General features: G+C 44.1%; 1 protein-coding gene across 2 annotated transcripts in view; it reads left to right on the top strand.

Annotated features, from left to right (window-relative positions):
• The window catches only part of GLG1 (golgi glycoprotein 1), a 68,535-nt gene that overhangs the window by 47,439 nt on the left and 2,015 nt on the right, over positions 1-19,081 (top strand). Inside the window, exons 11-26 of one of the 2 annotated variants that reach the window (XM_028739330.2) lie at positions 832-985; positions 2,602-2,739; positions 3,212-3,298; positions 4,006-4,068; positions 4,948-5,061; positions 5,530-5,618; positions 5,743-5,860; positions 7,032-7,124; positions 7,823-7,960; positions 9,016-9,139; positions 10,802-10,944; positions 12,977-13,078; positions 13,954-14,061; positions 14,588-14,708; positions 15,294-15,400; positions 16,729-16,892. In XM_028739330.2, coding sequence (XP_028595163.2) covers positions 832-985; positions 2,602-2,739; positions 3,212-3,298; positions 4,006-4,068; positions 4,948-5,061; positions 5,530-5,618; positions 5,743-5,860; positions 7,032-7,124; positions 7,823-7,960; positions 9,016-9,139; positions 10,802-10,944; positions 12,977-13,078; positions 13,954-14,061; positions 14,588-14,708; positions 15,294-15,400; positions 16,729-16,892 — 1,863 coding nt within the window. Of the gene's footprint in view, positions 1-831; positions 986-2,601; positions 2,740-3,211; positions 3,299-4,005; positions 4,069-4,947; positions 5,062-5,529; positions 5,619-5,742; positions 5,861-7,031; positions 7,125-7,822; positions 7,961-9,015; positions 9,140-10,801; positions 10,945-12,976; positions 13,079-13,953; positions 14,062-14,587; positions 14,709-15,293; positions 15,401-16,728; positions 17,640-19,081 lie in introns of those variants that run through there. The other variant, XM_077931809.1, reaches the window with a different exon arrangement.

Below are 19,081 nucleotides of genomic sequence, written 5' to 3'. Positions count from 1 at the left end.
GGTATAAGAGCATAGGGCCTGTTTCTCAAGAGGACATATTTCTTTCTAGTGTAGGGTTTAAATTGTTTTTGCTTCTTAAGAGCAAAATTCTTATGTATGTTCACATTCTTATGTGTACCAATGCACTTTAACATTTGCATCAAATTTTATAGCCCCAAGTGGCTTACAGAAAATCTTCCTAATCATATTAAAATCTCAGACTGCAAAACTGTTACACAGTTGGAATTGGTTGCAGTAAAAAAACACAGATATTTTATTGGCGAGACTTTAAATATGTCTCAGTTTTATTACTCAGGTGACTCGCAACTTGTGTGCATTTAACTTGTGCAGTTGATGGCTGACCAGTTGAAATTGCACAAATTAAATGCATGGACGTCTGAGAACTTAAACGCTCTTTTTGCACATTGTTTTCCCAGCATAAGAAGAGCTTTTAAGCTCTCAGACTTGCTTACTGGGCTCTGGGAGGATCTTGAATAATCTCAGACAGTCCCATGAGATCTTGTGGAAAACTCTTTGCCTTGCCTGGGGGCGGGGGTGTTATAAGACCCATTCAGCACAACAGCTCCAGAAGGTAAGGATAGTCATGTGGGAGACATTTGACTATACATGTTTTTGAGTATATGCACTGTCCCTGGAACATAACCCCTGTGCAAGTTGCGAGTGACCTGTATGGCTAAATGGAAATTGCACCTATTAAGGTTTTCATTTCTGATTTGCTACATTCTAGAGGTGAAATGTTGTGTTGAAGTGAAATGCTGTTAATCTTAGGTGTGTGAAGAAAGGGCATTTTAGAACCTCATGGTGGCTTCACTGATTCTTCTACTTTGACAGATTGGATCTTGTGCTCTACCGCAAGTGCCAGGGAGATGCATCCCGACTTTGCCATACACGCGGCTGGAATGAGACGAGTGAGATGATTCCTCCTGGGGCCATCTTCTCCTGCCTGTACAGACATGCCTATCGTACAGAGGAACAAGGGAGGAGGGTAGGCACCAGTCAGTTGCTTTAGCAGTCTTCCTTTATTGGAAAATGAATGTGATTTGGGGGCATGTGCTAGTTTATCTGTGGCTTCAAATGTAAGCTTTGAATATCTCTAAGGCAGCAGAGAAACTGAGCAGGTGATACTGGGGAAAAGCATGGAGGCAAGCCAACTATAGTCCACTCTACAGGTCACCTGGATGCTTTGCGACAACTAAGTAGGTCTAACAAATGGAGACCCCCTGTGCATCTGTTTTAACCCTATGAGATTGGGGTTTAATGTTTGAGCCTCTGGAGACTCAAACAGGCGTGCAGGAATTCTCCTAAAACCCTTTAGGAAGAAGCCTCAGGAAACACTTTTGTAGCTAAGGTATGTGGTCTTGCCTCTGCTTTTTGTAGCTGAGGTCAGTGCTGAATATAGTGGGAAATCTCTTCATATGAAGGGTGGAGAAACAAAATAGGTGGCTTGTTGCATGAATGGCTGGTGAAGTTGTGACCACCAGACAGATAATCAGTATCCTGTAGGTGGTAATTAGAATGTGGTTGGTGATGAGCTGAGCTGCATAATCAGGAATTCATGTGAGTGCAGTTTTTGCTGGGTTGAGTCATTTCAGACTCGGGGGCTGTGGGAAGAAAAAGGGAGTCCATGTGTGAATGCTTCCCTCGTGTAAACTTTCTCCACAGGCAGAACTAGCATGTTGGGGAGAAGTGAGTTCTCAAACATCATCTCCCACCACAGCCTGAAATAGTGAAGCCTTGCAAAAGGTGCACTGCATGACTTCCTGGCCTTGTATTCCAGTTTATAAACTTAAGCTGGGGAGGAGAGGACAGTCTGCTGCCTCTTCTTCTACAGCCTAAGTGATACCCACATACCTTTTCCCCTTCCCACCTTCTGAAGGAAGAAGGTGGCTGGTTGCTGCTATGTGCCTGCTCAGGAAAGAACTGTTGAACAGACTTGGCAGCTGCTCAGTTGCTCCGCAAGTCATTCTCCCTGTGGGGGAGAAAAATGGATTAGTGCCTTGCTCCTTTTTTCTGCCTTCTTTTTCTGCCAACATGAATTGTGGTGGGTCTCCGCTTGCTATGTCTAATTAGTTTTTGGGTTTCAGTAGTAAAATCTGTGCAGGATGCCATGCACAGCTGCCTGTCCCTGGCACCGTTTTCAGAGTACCAAGAATTTTAAATCCCCAAAGAGTCCTTGCCATGCTCTAGCAGATCCTTCTGACTTCTGCTAGCCTGGAGATTTGAGGTTATCCCTACCAATCTAGCACTAGGCTTCTTTGTCTGTATTTTATTGGCATCTTCTCTTAAACAGCAAGCCAGCCCCTCCACACACGTGATGCCACGGTATCTCGTTCACTTTTTGACAACTTGTTTAGACTTGTCCTTCAATTAAACACCTTCTGTCTGGATGTGGGGACTTGTCCATCTAAGCTGCACGGAAGGTTAAAAAAATGAGGGGAGGGGCCTGCATGGGAGGCCTGCTCTGGGCCTGTGTGGGAGGTGACCAAGAATAGCATAAAGAGAACTTTACTTTTACTAATGCTGGAAAGAGCACCTTCCTTCCCAGATCTGAGCAGTTGGGGTTGTTCATCTGGAACAAACTTGTACACTTGTTCTTGGCAGCTATCCCGGGAATGCAGGGCAGAAGTACAACGAATTCTACACCAGCGTGCCTTGGATGTAAAACTGGATCCAGCTCTCCAGGACAAGTGCATGATAGATCTGGGGAAGTGGTGCAGTGAGAAAACAGAGACTGGACAGGTATCTCAAAAATTTAAACCAATAATCTCATGCTGAAATTGTTGTATAAGTTAGAAAGCAAAACACATTCTCTTTAAATGTCCTGGTTCTGCTTTTTCTCCATAAACATTTCTGAATTTTACAAAATTTTAATGTTCAAAAGTTTCTGTATTGCGTTTTGTGCTTCGATTTAGCTAAATTAGTGAAGGGAAGGCACTAAACCCATGTGTGCATCAGGAGAAAGCAAAGCATTGTTTGTCCCAATTTATCTAACCTAGAGCAACCTAGAGTGGTGACTTGCTGATCCCAGGGGTTATGTTGCATTGCAGTGTCTCTAAACACCACTTTTAAAGTCCATAGCAGAAGTGTGGTGTTGGTTGGGGTGAAACGAAAGATGTACCAGAGACATCGCAAGGTGCATTTGGGTGGCTTTCAAGGGATTAATGAGATGAACCCATTTGTTCTGTGTTAAGATTCTTTGTGTCCCCTTTAGGAACTTGAATGTCTCCAGGACCATCTGGATGACTTGGCGGCTGAATGCAGAGACATTGTTGGAAACCTTACAGAGCTGGAGTCTGAAGTAAGTAAGCTTTGTCTGGAAGGGAAATCTCCAGTATTTAGTTGTTAGACTTGCACCATGTGAATGGCTTGTTGATTTGTGGGTTGCCCTCCGAAGTATCTTCAAAAGGGTGTCATTTTCATGTATTTGAGTCATCTAAGAAAGAAGGTAAAGTATCAGATCTTAATTGATTGCCCAGATAAAGTAACTCAAGCCTGATATGATATCATTAGAAAGGAGGAGTATTCATGTAAATGAGCCTTTCTTTCTTTCTTTCTTTCTTTCTTTCTTTCTTTCTTTCTTTCTTTCTTTCTTTCGGCTGTATGTGTAAAAGTTGTGCCTTTCTATGGCAGGTATCATTTCCTTAAAATGGCTGTGTTTTAGTCAACTCTAGTTAGCTTTTATTTGGGGCAGCAAACTTTAAGGCAGCCTTCCCCACCCTGGCCCCCTCCAGATGCTTTGGGCTTCACCTCTCATCACCCTCAGCCAGCACAGCTGGAAAAGCTGCTTTAAGCGATATTTTTTGCAACCTGTTCCTGCTCCCAATGACTTCTTACAGTAGCTGTTCTTGTCAACAGAAGTCTTCCTAGCTTGTCTCTAGGGATGTTCACATCCCAGGAGACTTTCGCACTCTGATGTACAAACATAACATGAGCAACAATGTGAACTGTCAGAAAAACTGGGTGTGGCCTTGGGTGGACTTATTGCTTTCTCTCTCCCTCTTGTAGGATATTCAGATAGAAGCCTTGATGATGCGAGCATGTGAGCCAATTATCCAGACCTTCTGCCATGTACGTAACTCTTACTCATACTTGTTCTAATTTGGATAAGGATTGAGTGTGGAGTTCCTCCATTAGTATCAGTTGAGGGGAGGAAGACCATAGCCATGTGCATGCCTTGTAGTTCCCCCTTCATGTTAAGCATACCTTGCTGGAATGTCCATAATTCTCAAGGGCACAACCAGCCTTCTTGCATCCCCAGTTCCCTGCTCAGAACTTAGCCTTAATTACAGTGCTGGTTTGGATACCCAAAAGTCATAGCAAGCAGGTGCAAGACTGCAGGTGTGCTGTGATTCCATGGGTGCACAGAATGGGACAGTGGTAATTCAGTTTTCTGGCCTTTTTCTTCTTCCATTTTCTAAAAGCAAATATCTGGTTTCGCTTGAAACTCTTTAGCTGGTGCCTGCTGAAATATCTGAATATAAAGGGTGGGTGAAAAAATTTCCAGTAGTCATGCGCAGGACTTTTCATTGTTAGTTTATTGATGCTCATCGTGCACAAAACCAGAATAAATTATACAGAGTAGGGGCGAGTATGTAGAATTCAGCTACTGTTGCATAGTCTTTGTATATCTCTGGCATACCAGCCGTAGTTAAATTGCAAAATGTGTTTATGGCATTTAATAGATTGTGTTGCATTTTTGGGTCCAGTGGGGGCATGTGCAGCTGTAAAGCAACTTGAATGCTCTGGGGCTAACAGGCCCTGACTAGTCATTTTAACAATCAGGTTTCAAATGTAAGCCAGAGAGGTGCAATTACCTTCTCCAGCTTTAAATCATGGGTCCCGTTGCTTCCTCAACTGAGGTACAGAGACTTCCAGGAAGGGAGTTAGTTCCCGACAGGTTGTCATTAGTCTGTCTGTCTGTCCCATCCCCCCCAATATCCCATTCAGGAAGTGGCAGACAACCAGATTGACTCAGGAGACCTCATGGAGTGCCTCATTCAGAACAAACACCAGAAGGAGATGAATGAAAAGTGTGCAATTGGAGTCACACACTTCCAGCTGGTGAGTGTGGCTGGTTCTCCAGCATCCCCTAGTTTGACTGAGTCTGGGAGCCAGACAGCCATTAACCCTTTTTGCTCTGGAAGGCCAATGGCATTTTCCTGTCTGCTGGAATTTGAACTGTTATGGCATAGTCCCCTTTTCAGTGCTGCCTTGGCTTATTTGCCACAAATAAGCTTCCGGATGTTGACTACTTTGTGCCTTTAACCACGTTCCTTCCAAATCTGCCATTCTCATTTTGCAGTTGGAGGCAGGTGGTGCATGTGGTTGGACCCATAGTGATTTGGATGGGAATTGCATTCAACCTTAGCCTCACTAGAAGGGATAACTTGAACTGAAGCTCAAAGGTGGCAAGGCAAGAAGCAGGGCAGAGAGATGTCATTGACTGGGGCTGCAGTAGCACATATTCTGTGAAAGGCTTCCTGATTGTGCCTGACCTTGAGAGGAGCCTGTTTGCTTTTCTTTCTTTAGGTTCAGATGAAAGATTTCAGATTCTCCTACAAATTTAAAATGGCCTGCAAAGAGGATGTCCTGAAGCTGTGCCCCAACATCAAGAAAAAGTATGTGTGTGTGTGTCAAAAATTTGGCCTCATAGCTTTTGAATGCTAGAGAAACTTTTGTCTCTTAATCAGAAAGTGGGTGATACCCAAGAGCCTGGTGTTATAACACTTCTGTCCTCTTCAGGGTGGATGTGGTGATCTGCCTGAGCACCATTGTACGCAACGACACGCTGAGAGATGCAAAGGAGCACCAGGTCTCCATGAAGTGCCGCAAGCAGCTACGTGTTGAGGAGCTGGAAATGGTAAAAGTTGCCCTCTTGTCACTCTGAGGCTTTGCAAAGGCTTCTGTGGAGGGTTGCATCAGCTAACACTACCCTGAAAATATTTGGCTGCCCTTCAGTGCTAGTTTCCTTCTCTCTAATTACCATTTCTTATATTCTAAATCTGGCTTATAGCAGGCTTCTTTGCAAACGTTGGCTTTTCCTGGCACCTTGCCACAAGAAGGCAGTTTTTGCTGAGCCAAAGCCACCCCCAGCTGTTGGGATTTAAGAGTCTTGTTCAACCAGCTCCCTTGGACCAATAGAACTGCAAGCACCTTCTCTCTCTCTCTCTCTCTCTCTCTCTCTCTCTCTCTGTGTGTGTGTGTGTGTGTGTGTGTGTGTGTGTTTTAAGGGATTTTTTCCAGAGCTCTCCTGGGCAGCCAAACTGAAGACTGCATTGCACAAGTGTGTTATATTTTGATTCATAGCTTTGGCCTCAAATAGCTGAAAGACTGCCTCTTCCCAATCGACCTTCTAGAGCAGCTTTTCTCAACCCTGGATCTTCAGTTGTTCTTGAACTACAATTCTCATCATCCCAGATCACTGGCCATGCTGGCTAGGAGTGATGGGAGTTGTAGTCCAACAAAATCTAGGGACCCAAGGTTGAGAAAAGCTGTTCAAGGGTGTTCAGACCTGTAGAGGGTAGTTCCGCCACCCTCAGAAGTTGAGGGAATGGCAGCCTGGGAGAGGGTTTTCTCTGTGACAGCCCCTACATTGCGGAAGTCCCCTCCGTACAGAAGTATCTCTAGCATCTGCATCGCATAGCTGAAGACATATCTCTTTCATCCTGGCCTTTGACCGTTAAAGTATTTGTTTTGTGGGGCCTCTTTTGCTGAATTTAAAGAATTCTGTTCCACTTGGAAAGGTTTTGCTTGCTTTATAATTATTAACAGCTTTATAAATTTATATTATGGTTGTAATCCACTGTGCAGCATGAGGGTGAAGAAGAATGAGTAAAGAGAGCCTATTAAATAAATATATAACCTCAAGAGTGCTGATGGTTGCCTGCAGAAAGCTTCCTAGTTAGAAGATAAACACTTGGTTCTCTCATGGGCTTTTTACTTTTTTTAATTGGATTTGTTTGCTTTGGATGTTCAAGCTTTCCACCTCCCCTTTGAGTCTGAATCCTTTTCCAATGTGATTCATCTTGCAGACTGAGGATATCCGCCTGGAACCAGACCTTCATGAGGCCTGCAAATCGGACATCAGGGACTACTGCCAGAACGTCCCCTATGGCAATGCTCAGGTGATCTGCCTTTTCAGTGTGTGCTATCTCGATGTTTCTGCCTAGCAAGAGAGGCTTTGACCGGAATACATTCTGCATCAAAGCCTATTTCAGTCTGCTTTGATTTACAGACCTTTTGCTTGTACTCTGACTCACAGCCAAGTCCACTGGATGGGCTGATCAACTTCCTAAGCACCACTGGCAAGTGTTTCTCCAGCACAACAGAGCACTTCTCCATGGGCTCAATTTTCCTCTAGCTCTCCCTTAGTCAGTGGCTACAAAATATCCCACCCTTCCAAAGGAGGCGGTTTACATTGAAACGACCAGGTTGACTGTTGAAGAAAGAGCTTTTACTCGCTGAGTTGAACTTTCAGCCACTAAACCTTCCCCCACCCCCAGGCTAAGTGAACACAGTGACTTCCATCTTATGAGTTGGCTTTTAATATAATTTTTTTTGGTACTTCTAAACCCTCCTCAATTTAGCATCCTCCTTAGAATACTTCACCCAAAATGTGCTGTGGGCGAGACCTCCTCAGTGCCACTATTGCTCCTGTTTTAGATGAGGTGCTACTTAAAATAATGCAGGGGTTTGGTTATTTTGTTCCGTAGCCTTTGCTTTGTTATTTTAAAGCCATTGAGTCATTTACTTACTCCCAGATTAGCAATGCTGCCATCTAGTGTCCAGTTACCCTTGAGATGTTCTATTTATTTAACTGCAGATTATTGAGTGTCTTAAGGAAAACAAGAAGCAACTCAGCACTCGCTGCCATCAGAAAGTCTTCAAACTCCAGGAGACGGAGATGATGGATCCAGAACTGGATTATACTCTTATGCGTGTTTGCAAGCAAATGATCAAGGTAAGGGTGGCTAGTTGATGAGGTAGAATCAGGCCACATCATGTTGCTTTCAGTGTAACATTTTCTCTCCACGCAAGAGTACATGTAGCTGACATTGCCTTGAAATAGGAATCCACATGGATTTTTGTAGGAAGATTTTTGGACATTTAAACTGGGTTTCTGCCTGCTGCTGCTCATGAAGACTTCTCAGTTTTGTAGCTTTCCATATTTATTTGTCTGCAAAGGCAAAATCTTGCATTGGGAATTGGCCCATCTTGTACACACACCCAGAGGCCATTTCTGCATGGCATGGGATGATTTGTTAATATTCACAATATTCTGTGGTGCAAACCAAATCTGACCATTTTTAGTGTACAAGCTTGACTCTTCATTCTGGAAAGATTCAAAGGGTTCTAATCTTAAAACATCTCCTGCCCTCAAGTATATATTTTTAAATATCTAGCTATGAATATGCAGTTGATATTCAACCATATTCTAATCTTCTACCAGATATTCAAGCGTATCTGGTGAAAGATCAGAGAAGTAAAACTGAAATGGCAAAGTGTCAAACCCTGGTTGAGGGGCAAGCTTTTTCTCTCTCCTCTGCTGTAACTTCTGTAGAACTTCAGGCTTTCTCAGAACTTTAGGCAGGTGCATGCCCTAAAGGCCTGATACTAAGGGGGATACAGCAAAAAAGCTCTTGGAAGTGCAGCAGCTCTTTGATTTCTCTTCAAACTACTCAGACCAGCAAGAGGATCACATGGAATTATAGCTGAGCGAAGCCCCACTTTTCCCATCTTCCTGTCCTGTTCTTGGTTCAGTATGTTTCTAAACTTTCTCTGCAAAAGTACATTGATTCAAAGGTGCTGTTCCCACCACCTCTCCTGACATTAACGGGCACAGGTATTAACACAACACCTTTTAAGAATTCATTCCATGCCAAGCATCCTCTGGGTTGGCCTGGAAGTGCAGTGATGCCTGACTTGTGCCTCTTCAGCACTTTGCATTCAGGCAACAAGAGTCCTGGTTTAAGATGGGAAGTGCTGACTTGTTGGTGCTTTCTCTCCCTCTGTCAGAGATTCTGTCCAGAAGCAGATGCAAAGAACATGCTGCAGTGTTTGAAACAGAACAAGAACAGTGAAATGATGGATCCCAAGTGCAAGCAAATGATTACCAAGCGCCAGATTACACAGAACACAGGTAATGGTGGGGTTTTTCTTGGAATTGGGCCTGGGGTCTGCACTTAAGGGCTGTAATCTTTATTACCTGAAATGTCTGATATATCCCATCTGGACTACTGTAATGTGCTCTACATGGAGCTGCCTTTAAAATGTGCTCAGAAATTTCAGCTGGCCCAAAGAGCTGCAGCCAGACTGTTGACCAGGGCTAGATATAGGGAGCAAATGATTTCCTTTTTAAAACATTTCCAATAGCTACTGATCTGCTTTCAGGAACAATTCAAAGTGCTAGTTAGGACCTTATAAAGCCCTTTACAGCTTAGATCCAGGCTATCTGAAAGACCATATTCCCCCATACGAACCTACCTGGGCCCTGAGATCTTCGGGGGAGGCCCTTCACTCAGTCACACCACCCTCACGGCATGTTTGCCGGGCACACAAGATAGGATTGGTAACTGCTCCCAGACATTGGAACTCTCTTCCTAGAGATGTTAGACTGCCTCCTTCCTGGTTGCCCTTCTGCTGGCAGGTGAATACTTTTGTATTCCAACAGGCTTTTAGGAACTGACCTTTTTTAAGGAAAGGGCTGGTGCTATGATATTTTATAGTTGTTATTTATACAGGTAACTCACATCTTATGCTTATTTTACTTACACGATTGTAGCTTTGTGGGCGGGTGGTAAATAAATAAATGGAGAGCCAAGGAAACCCACTCTCCATTTATTTATTTCCTCCCCACACGTGTGCATAGTTGTGATCACATGCTTATCCTGCTTTGGGAAGGCTGTGGGGAGGGCTCTGGCAGCATCCCAAGTTCAGCCTGCCAGACTAGACTGTCTTGTTTGCTTTGTTTGTGTGGCATAAATGTTTTGTCTATTCAGGTCTGCTGTAGGTATAATCCCCTCCAAGGCAAACTTTTCTTGAGTGTTAAAATAATTTGTCCTCTCCTTGCACAACCCCATGCCTTCACCATTCAGCTCTATTTATATGCAGTACTGGGCAGAACAAAACAAAGTTGGAAACCAGTGTGGTTTGGATAGTTGTTTTTAAAGTTTGATATCCCTAACCCTGTGTGCATCATCAGTTGATAGCCACCACAGAAGACTTTCATATCACCTCATCCATGACACTTGGCAATGATTTAGCATTGGCATGCCCTCCCTATCACAAGCAGGACCTACAAGCCACAATCCATACCTAAATGTTACGTATGAATCAGAGATAGTAGTTTGTTGTGACCCTAACAAACCACAGTGTAAAGCTAAAGCTTGTTCTTGGCTTCCTTGTTCTTCTGCATCCTTTGAGCAGAACAAACAACATTGCTGATGTGGATATGATGCTAAGCCAGGGTTTGTTGCTTGCACTAGGGAAGGAGAGAAGCAGGAGCAATCTCCATATTAATGGTCAACCATGACCATGAGAGCTGGGAACTGGGTAAGCTGAATTACACAGCTTGTTCCTTTTTTCTATGCTCCCACAGGATTGTGGGCATCTGCCGAGCCTTGTGTGTATGTAGCTGGTTTCCCGAGAGCCAAGGCGTTTCAACTTGGCTACATTACGGGCAACTCAGACAGAAAGAACTCCAGTGCTCGGCTGTTTAGTAAAAGTGGCTCAGTTCTGCAGCTGGCGCCTCATTCCAGCAGCCGGTCTTCATCACTAATTTTGCTCCTTTCTTCCTTCGTAGATTACCGCCTGAATCCAGTGCTCAGGAAGGCCTGCAAAGCTGACATCCCCAAGTTCTGCCAGAGCATTCTGACCAAGGCCAAGGATGATTCCGAGCTTGAAGGGCAGGTCATATCCTGCTTGAAGCTGAAATACGCAGACCAGGTGACTTATGGGGCATGTGTTTCACAAGGACCTAGGGCCAGAAGGTCCCCAAAGGGACTTGTTCTGCTATGTGGCGTGTGCCAGTCAACAAGCATGTTTAAAATACAGGCAGGTCTCAGAAGCTTAGGCCCAGTTATACAGGTTCTCTGGGAATTTGTAACAGTGATCTGATTTAGTCAACCTAAACTTAAAAGTTACGTTTATTTAACTTCAAATTTAAAAAGTGTGCTGTGTAAATTTTACATGCTGAATAACTATCTAAAGAATTTTTCCAGCAACCAAGCATTTGAAATGAATGTTGATTAGGAGAGAAAAATAAATAAAATCCACTTAATAAAACATTTTATGATGGGACAATTGAAAACATGCAGTTCCATACACGGTTTAATGTTTTAAGTAATAGAGTGTTTAACATTAATTTTATCAAGTCCTAAAAGTTAACCACTTATATTTGGAAAAAGTTGTAACTATATTGAAATCGCACAATTCATTATGTTATTAGCTAATTTTATGGAACAGTGAATTTTTGGTAATCCATCTGGTGTCACTGATCAGCCTAAGTGCTGCAATCATTATGTTAAAAGGAGTGATGTGTAAAGCAGCCCCTGAGAGTTGAGAAGGCTTCTTCTTGGACCTGCAGACAGAAAGCAGAGGTGATCGTTGAGCTGCTGGTAGCCTTCCTCTGCTTATCTTAACTCTTTATCAGCTAGATGGCCCTGCTCTTTTCCCTCATGAATATATTGAGGGATATTAGGAGACAGAATATGAGCATAGGTAAACAATGAAGGAGGACTTATCTCTGCCTTATCTCCCTGGAAGCATTCAGAATTCCCAGCTGTCAGAGGCTCACTTGCATGGGGCTTCTTCTGGTGTGGTGAATGTAACACATAATTACCCTCTTTGATCAGATTGCTTTGGCTTGCTGTATTCTTGCATCTTGAATTGAATTGCAGGTTTTGTCTAAGTGCTGCCTCATCTGATATTTTCCCATATGAAGAATTCTCCCTATAGAAAAAAGCCATATACGAAGCTCCCTTTTGCTGTCAAATATTGACTTTAAGAGATTTTTTAGTGCTAAAAAATGCACCAAAATTACATGATTGCTCAAGTTAGTTAAGATTAGTGGTTAATGGTTAGTAGTTAAGATTTGTGCTGAATGTGCATTAATGATTCTGTATAAGCACAGGTCTGAGGCAGGGGTTTCCCCATTGCTGACTTGTTTCCACAGTGCTGGTGAACCCATATCTCTGCCCATCTTTAGCTCCTTCCCCTATGGAGAACCACTTCATATTTTAACTGCAGTAGAAACGCATTCATCATTAATGGGCCTAGGCTGCCACAGAAATAAATGAAGGGAAGCTATGTGTCTCTAAACACTTAGATGTGCACAAGTGAGTTGTAATTAATTGGTTGTGGTTTCTGATACGTGTAGATTCCTGCAGGCACCTCTTTTCCTTATACATTTACTTGGCAAATGGTGCTAAAGAAGGGTATCCAGGTTGCAATAGTTCCAGAGCGTTATGGTTTATCTGAGAAGCAGATAGGCTGGACAACTTTGGCTAGGAGGCTGGACAGTTTCTCTTAAAAAGGGCTGGTCCAATACATAATGCTGCAGTAGGCAGAATATAAAATCTCCCCCCCCCCCAAGCCCCCGGTCATAATACCCAAGGCCAACACTTATTTTGACACCAGGCAGAAAATCCTACAAGTATTTCTTCCTCTCTCCCAGGCAGGAAATATACAATAATAAATTAAATCACTAGCAATTTTCTGCTCTTTCATTACACTGAAAATCACTTGCCTGAGCCATTTGTCTAATGGCAGGGGATGCCTTTCTTTAACACTGGTAAAGTCTGGATTCAAGCAGGATTGATGTTTCAGTATGTGCACAGTCTATGCAAGAGTACAGTTGAAGGTGTGGGAACCAGTAACTATACTTCATTCATCTGGGTAGCAGGTAAGGCTCTGCGGAACATGTGAATGTTGGCTCTTCTCCAGTGGCATGACTGTTCTTGTTCTCACCCCTAAACAGCGTCTCTCTCCTGACTGTGAAGATCAGATTCGAGTGATTATTGAGGAATCCGCTCTTGATTACCGGTTAGATCCTCAGTTGCAGATGCACTGTTCAGAAGAGGTGGGAGCTTTCAAATTCAATCCTCCTTCACACTATATATGTTGGCAAGTTCTCATGAGCTCCTGGTAGTACAGTTTGAACTATGGCAATCTTGATTGAATCCCCCAGTAGTTTCAAATCACCTTGTGGTTGTCATCTTTTGTGGCATTTGCAATTTGCAGAGAACGGATTTGCTCCAAGAGCTGCTTGTAGAGCAAAGCGTTATGGGAATCCAGCTTGGCATTTTACACAAAAATTGTTCATATTTTATATGGAATCATCCTGTCCAGAGTTAAGTTGATATGTAAAGTTCCTCCCCTTGGTCCTTTCCATGCTATGAGGAATAGTGTGTGGGAGACTCCTTGTTTCATCGTAACTGATATTTAAGGACCTCTATTTAAGGACCTCTTTGAGGACAAGCCTCCCATGAATTTGGAAAGGAACAGGAAGCTTAAAAGCAGGAGTAGATGGCCCCTAATAGTATTGCCTTGCCGAGCAAAGACTATATGATAGAAGCATAGAATCCTGCTCTTGCAGGGTGGAGAGTAGGTGCTGCTTGTCACCTCTGCTCATTTCCAGAAATTGTTCCAGGCTCTGCCAGCTGGAATTTAGCTTAAGTCAGGGAATAGCTTCCAGCCTTGGCCTCAGGCAACATCCACAATAGAGGACCTCTGGATAATGTTGCTAATCCTCTGGGCTATGTTACACTGTAAGCCTTTCCTCAGCAATAAAGGGATAACATGTACTGAACCGGAAAGTAAGGTTGCATTTGTTTCCCTTGCCAGATTCCATGTTTTGGACCTTTTTGTCATATAAATTTGTTCTATCTCCCTCCAAAAGGAGGCTAATTTGTTGGCCTGTGGTACTATAACCTAATGTATTTTATGTTTTGAAAGATTTCTAGCTTGTGCGCCGAGGAAGCAGCAGCCCAGGAGCAGACAGGACAAGTGGAAGAATGCCTGAAAGTGAATCTGCTAAAGATCAAAGCAGACATGTGCAAGAAGGTAAAGAACTAGGTGTGCTTCTGTGCTAATGGCAAGGGGGAGAATGCTAGATTGTGTACAGCTCAGTCTGTTGGCATTCTCCTCACTTCGGAACTTCTTTGGCACTACAGCTCTGTTCTCTAGCTTGGATGTTCCAAGGATTCCTAGGGCTAGTTGTGATTTGCTTTCCCCTCTGTCACTGCTCCTCAGTACAATTCAGTCAGCCAAAGGAAGGCATCCATTAGTTCCCCTTTGCATTTTTCTGTTGCCACACTTCAGCACATCCCTTTCAAATTCCGACCCGGCAACAGTCATAAATGCCTTCATAACTTTGAGTAGACTACTATAAATGTGCTCCATTTGAAAGCAACTAGAGTCTTCCACACTGCAAAAAAAAAAAAATCTTACTTTATTTGAGAACTGCTCAGGGCTATAAAGCAGGGTTTAAGTATTCCAAGTATAATGAAGCAGCAGGAGGATGAGCAAGTTAAGATGAAATATGCAAATCATTATATTGAGGGTGCATTGCAATTTTCTGCCCTTCTAGGAGGTGCTCAACATGTTGAAGGAGAGTAAAGCTGATATCTTTGTTGACCCCGTCCTTCATACGGCCTGTGCCCTTGACATCAAGCACCACTGTGCTGCCATCCCACCAGGAAGAGGACGACGTAAGTCTTACAGCTTGCTAAGAAGCCCAGGAAGCATCTCTGCCACCAGTAGTGCTACTTCCACAGATTCAATCGTTTTTAATCTTCTGTTCCTGACCTTGGTATTGAACAAGTCTAGGCACAATTGCACTCTAAACAACTTGCTTAGGATAGATTTGTACACTTCCTAGAGATGTGAAGGACTAGTGGATAGAATCCCCCCACCAGTGGTAAAAATCAATATACTTGGGGGGGGGGGGGAACAGAGGAACTTTCATACAACTTTCATCATCATTGTTTAGATTAATGAGTAAAATCCTTTCTAAGCAATACGTATTTTCTAAAAATATATAAAAAATATGTTAAACACTGGGGTCACCAATGTGGTGCCCGCATGCACCCCTGATGATTTTGCCTGGTGCCCATGAAATCTCTGAGCCCCCCAGTGCTCTCCCCCCGCATGAAGTGGTGTGATGGGATGGTCGTTAACTGTTTTGTCACCTTGAGAAACACATAATAGCAAGAGGGTGGGAAGATCAAGATCATGATGATCTGAGAAAAACTGTGCCTTCAATCATTTGTAACACTCTTTCCTCTGTTCTGCAGAGATGTCTTGTCTGATGGAGGCCCTGGAGGACAAGCGTGTGAGGTTGCAGCCTGAGTGTAAGAAGCGCCTTAACGACCGGATTGAAATGTGGAGCTACGCTGCCAAGGTGAGCAAAGCTGCTCACTTTATTCCTCCAGGAAGACCTCTTCTGGGTGCTTAGGGATTGTTGGGGTTGTGAGGGAATTGGAACAGATGGAAGGTTCCAGCATGATGCATGTGTTGGTGCTGAAGGCCGTGAACACATGATGGAATGCTGCTACTGTAATGACAATCCTTGACACAATATGCTAGATTGGTCTTGGAAGCGAAACTGAGTTAATGGCATGGACAGCCTTAATATGCATGTCGAGCATGGCTCCTCACCACTTCTGTGCAATTTTAAATTCCATCTGTAGAAAGCTATCCTGGCAAGGGCAAGGGCAAGTGCAGCACAAAATGTAACAGTTGCTGTTATAGAGCGGGGCCCCATCTCTTGATATCTGAGCTCCTGGACCCTGAAATGGGGAGAGAGAGAGAGAGAAATTTGGAAGGCAATGCCATCCTGCTGTTGGACAAGCATGTAGCATCCTAGTGGGGAATCCCCACTCCTCCTCTCCAGACACCTTGCTGCACATACCCTGACTTCTGTTTGCACACTCTGCTGAGGAGAGATTGGTTACAGAAAGAACATCCTGAATCTCAAGGGAAAAGCTTGCAGTTGAAAGGATATAAGGAGCGTAGGACTCCTCTTGCTACTTCACAGCTGTTGATCATGGAATTGTGTTCAATACCATGTGAGGGAGGGATAGGATCAGATACTTTAAGAAATCATTTATTAATGGAATTTATAAAGCTACCCCATTACACAAAATCTTTGATTGATGCCCAAAACAAGCACAATTAAAGTACAATATAAAGTGATAAACTAAAACTTAAACTAAAAACACAAAACACAGTTTTTACAGCCAAGAAGACTAGTCCATAAAACAAGTTATTTCAAAGGCCCCTAGGTGAATAGAAAGGTCTTCACCTGGCTCTGAAAAGATCACAAAGCTGGTGCCAGGTGATCTTCTTTAGGAGGTGTGTTTCATCACCCAGGTGCCACTGCTGAAAATGCCGTCTCCCTGCCCTACTTTGTTTGTTTATTTTTATTTGAAAGAATTTACAAGCTGTTTAATATATATTTTAAATTTCTTAAGCCTGTGAAGAAGAAAAGAAGGTTCAGGTAAGCACCCATGAGAGAAGGAGCTGGCAGAACGCCAGTATAACATGGACAAACGGCCTAGCCCAGTGTATGGTCCTGCGACCCTATTCTGGTCTATACAGGGTTGTAACAAATCGGGTGGTTTTAGAGAAGATTTGTTTGAAGCACTGACCCCTAAATTTCATCTGTACATTGTAGACATCTGTTACGATTGATTTGGGAGCTGACTCTTCTTCCTCCTTGCCTGCCAGGTTGCCCCAGCGGAAGGCTTTTCTGATCTTGCCATGCAAGTGATGACCTCTCCATCCAAGAACTACATCCTCTCAGTGATCAGTGTGGGCATCTGCATCCTGTTCCTGATTGGCCTGATGTGTGGGCGTATCACGAAGCGAGTGACACGAGAGCTGAAGGACAGGTAGAGCCTGCCTTGGTAGTCAAAGGGAAGAAGGAAGGAAAGAAGGCCTGCCTGCCTGCCCGTTGCCCAGTTTGTACAGCCCTCCTCTGTATAGTCTCCCCTCCCACCTCTCCGGAGAGTACAAACAGATTAGAACAGCAGCCCGTGCCAGCTGAGTGTCCCATCTCGTCCATGGCTTCTCCACCCTCGGAACGAGTTGGCACGTGCAGCCTTGGCGGTCCAGCCAGCAGCTTCGTTACCCTGTCGTTAGCGACTGTTGTTTGCCTGCCTGTAGACAAGTTTTTTCTCTTTCTCTTTCTCTCTTTCTCATACTGTCGGAACTGCCTTCACTCCCCAGACAGACTGACAACCTGCAGCTCAAGAGGTTTTTAAAGCAAATTTTTAAAGATCTGTTCCAGACATAGTGTTGGACAGTAGGTCTTGGTGTGGAAGTGTTTGTGCTCCTTGGCTTAGGCAGGAGGACCGAGGGGAAGGGACATCACCCACCATTCACAGCTGGCCTTGCTTTGGACATCTGGCTCACCCTGGAACAAGCATCTCCAGCACATAATCAGTCGGCAAGAGTTGCCTCCAGAGGCCCGTCATCATCTCTACTGTTTTTGTGCTTTTGTTACTGTATTCTGTTGTACTTCTTTTTTTCTTTTTGTGGCTTGTTCCTCCGTTTTTGCCAAAAGGCAATGCCTTCCATACTTCTCCACCCCCACTCCAATCTTTGGGGTTAATAAAATATTGACCAGATTAAAGAAACTTCAGTGGTCTTACAGGCACCCCCTGCAAAACCATACTGTATCTCAAGGGAAGCCTTTGGACAAGCTACGGTGGAGCTGTGGTCTTGGGTAGTAAGGCGGTGGTTTTGGAAGAAAACGAGGATTTGGGTCCTCCCCAAAGGGGTTGGACCCATAGGGTCCTTATTTACAAGTTACTGAAGTTTCCTCCCTGAACTGTCAGGGAGGGTGTAAGACTTTTCTTGCTGTCAAGAATCCATCTAAAGAGATCATCAGCCATTTGGGAAGTAGGGAAGCTGGCAGGGCTCCCTACACTAAGCAAGGACGGGGGGGGGGGGGGATAGCTTTCTGAGAGTTGGATGGGAGAAGTATCTTTGCTGAAGTGATGCTTTTAGTAACAGTACTACAGTACCTGTTTGCAATAAGCAGGAGTGTGCTCCTTGTCTGTTGATTGGAGAGCACAGGGAGGAACTCGAAGAAGAGGAAATACGCATGTGCAGGCTCCTTATGTATAGTAGGATATCTATCAGCCTGTTAGACATGGTTGCCTGTATGCTTTAGAGGGCTAAATCATGAGTCTGCCCGACACAAGCCTTGAGTGCAACATCTTCTTCCCCTCCCTGCCCCTTTTCCTGCTTTGCTGCAACTGCTCAGTCAGATGTCAACTTCTCAGCGTTCTGCATTAATGTCACAAAAGCGAGGGGCTTTTGGCAATGGGACCAGCTGATCTTAATGATGATGTGGACACTCAGCCATACCACTACTGTGAATATTTTCTGCTGCTCTTGAAGTGTTGGTAAAAGGCACAAAAATTTTTAGCTTTAGGAAACCTTTATTTTTCATCCTACTGGAAAGCAAGTCGTTCAGAGTGTGGCTTTGTATTCCTGAGGATGGCAAACTGGAAAAGCTTGTGCAAGAATCTCACCCCACCCCACCCCTGAGGCCCACTGACTGTTTCAGGCCTCCAAAATTAAGGAGAGATGATTAGGGAAATCAAAGATCAGTGAGCGAGCCTGTGTGTACTGAAGGTTTTTTTTGGACTGTGGCCACTAGATTGGATTTCCTTCCCCTGCTTCTGATATTACTGAATCTATGAATGGTGACATTGGAAAGGGGTGTGTGCCATAGTTCCCCAACTAGTGTGTGCTCAGTGCATTCCAAAGCCTCTATTCCCTCCCCCCTCCCTTTCACCCACACGTGGATGCCCTTCAGTATTGTGTTTATTCTGTGTTTTAACTCTGAGGCAAGGCATAGACTTCTTTATCCTGAAATGGGGTGGCGATGGTGAGGATGCTCCCAGGGCAACTCAAGTCACTTGCAAGAGAGGCAGCCAGCAGATTAATTGCAGGGTGCTTAGAGCTGCCATTCATACTGTGGGAGGCCAGGAATAACCTTGGTCATATCATCTTCCAAATCCTACACAACGTTGGGAAGAAACTGGCACTTGCATACGGTGACCCTGCA

This window comes from Podarcis muralis, chromosome 7 (assembly GCF_964188315.1).
Source record: "Podarcis muralis chromosome 7, rPodMur119.hap1.1, whole genome shotgun sequence".
NCBI lineage: Eukaryota > Metazoa > Chordata > Lepidosauria > Squamata > Lacertidae > Podarcis > Podarcis muralis.
The sequence above is the reverse complement of the archived record's forward strand: the minus strand, read 5'-3'. Positions and strand labels throughout refer to the sequence as shown.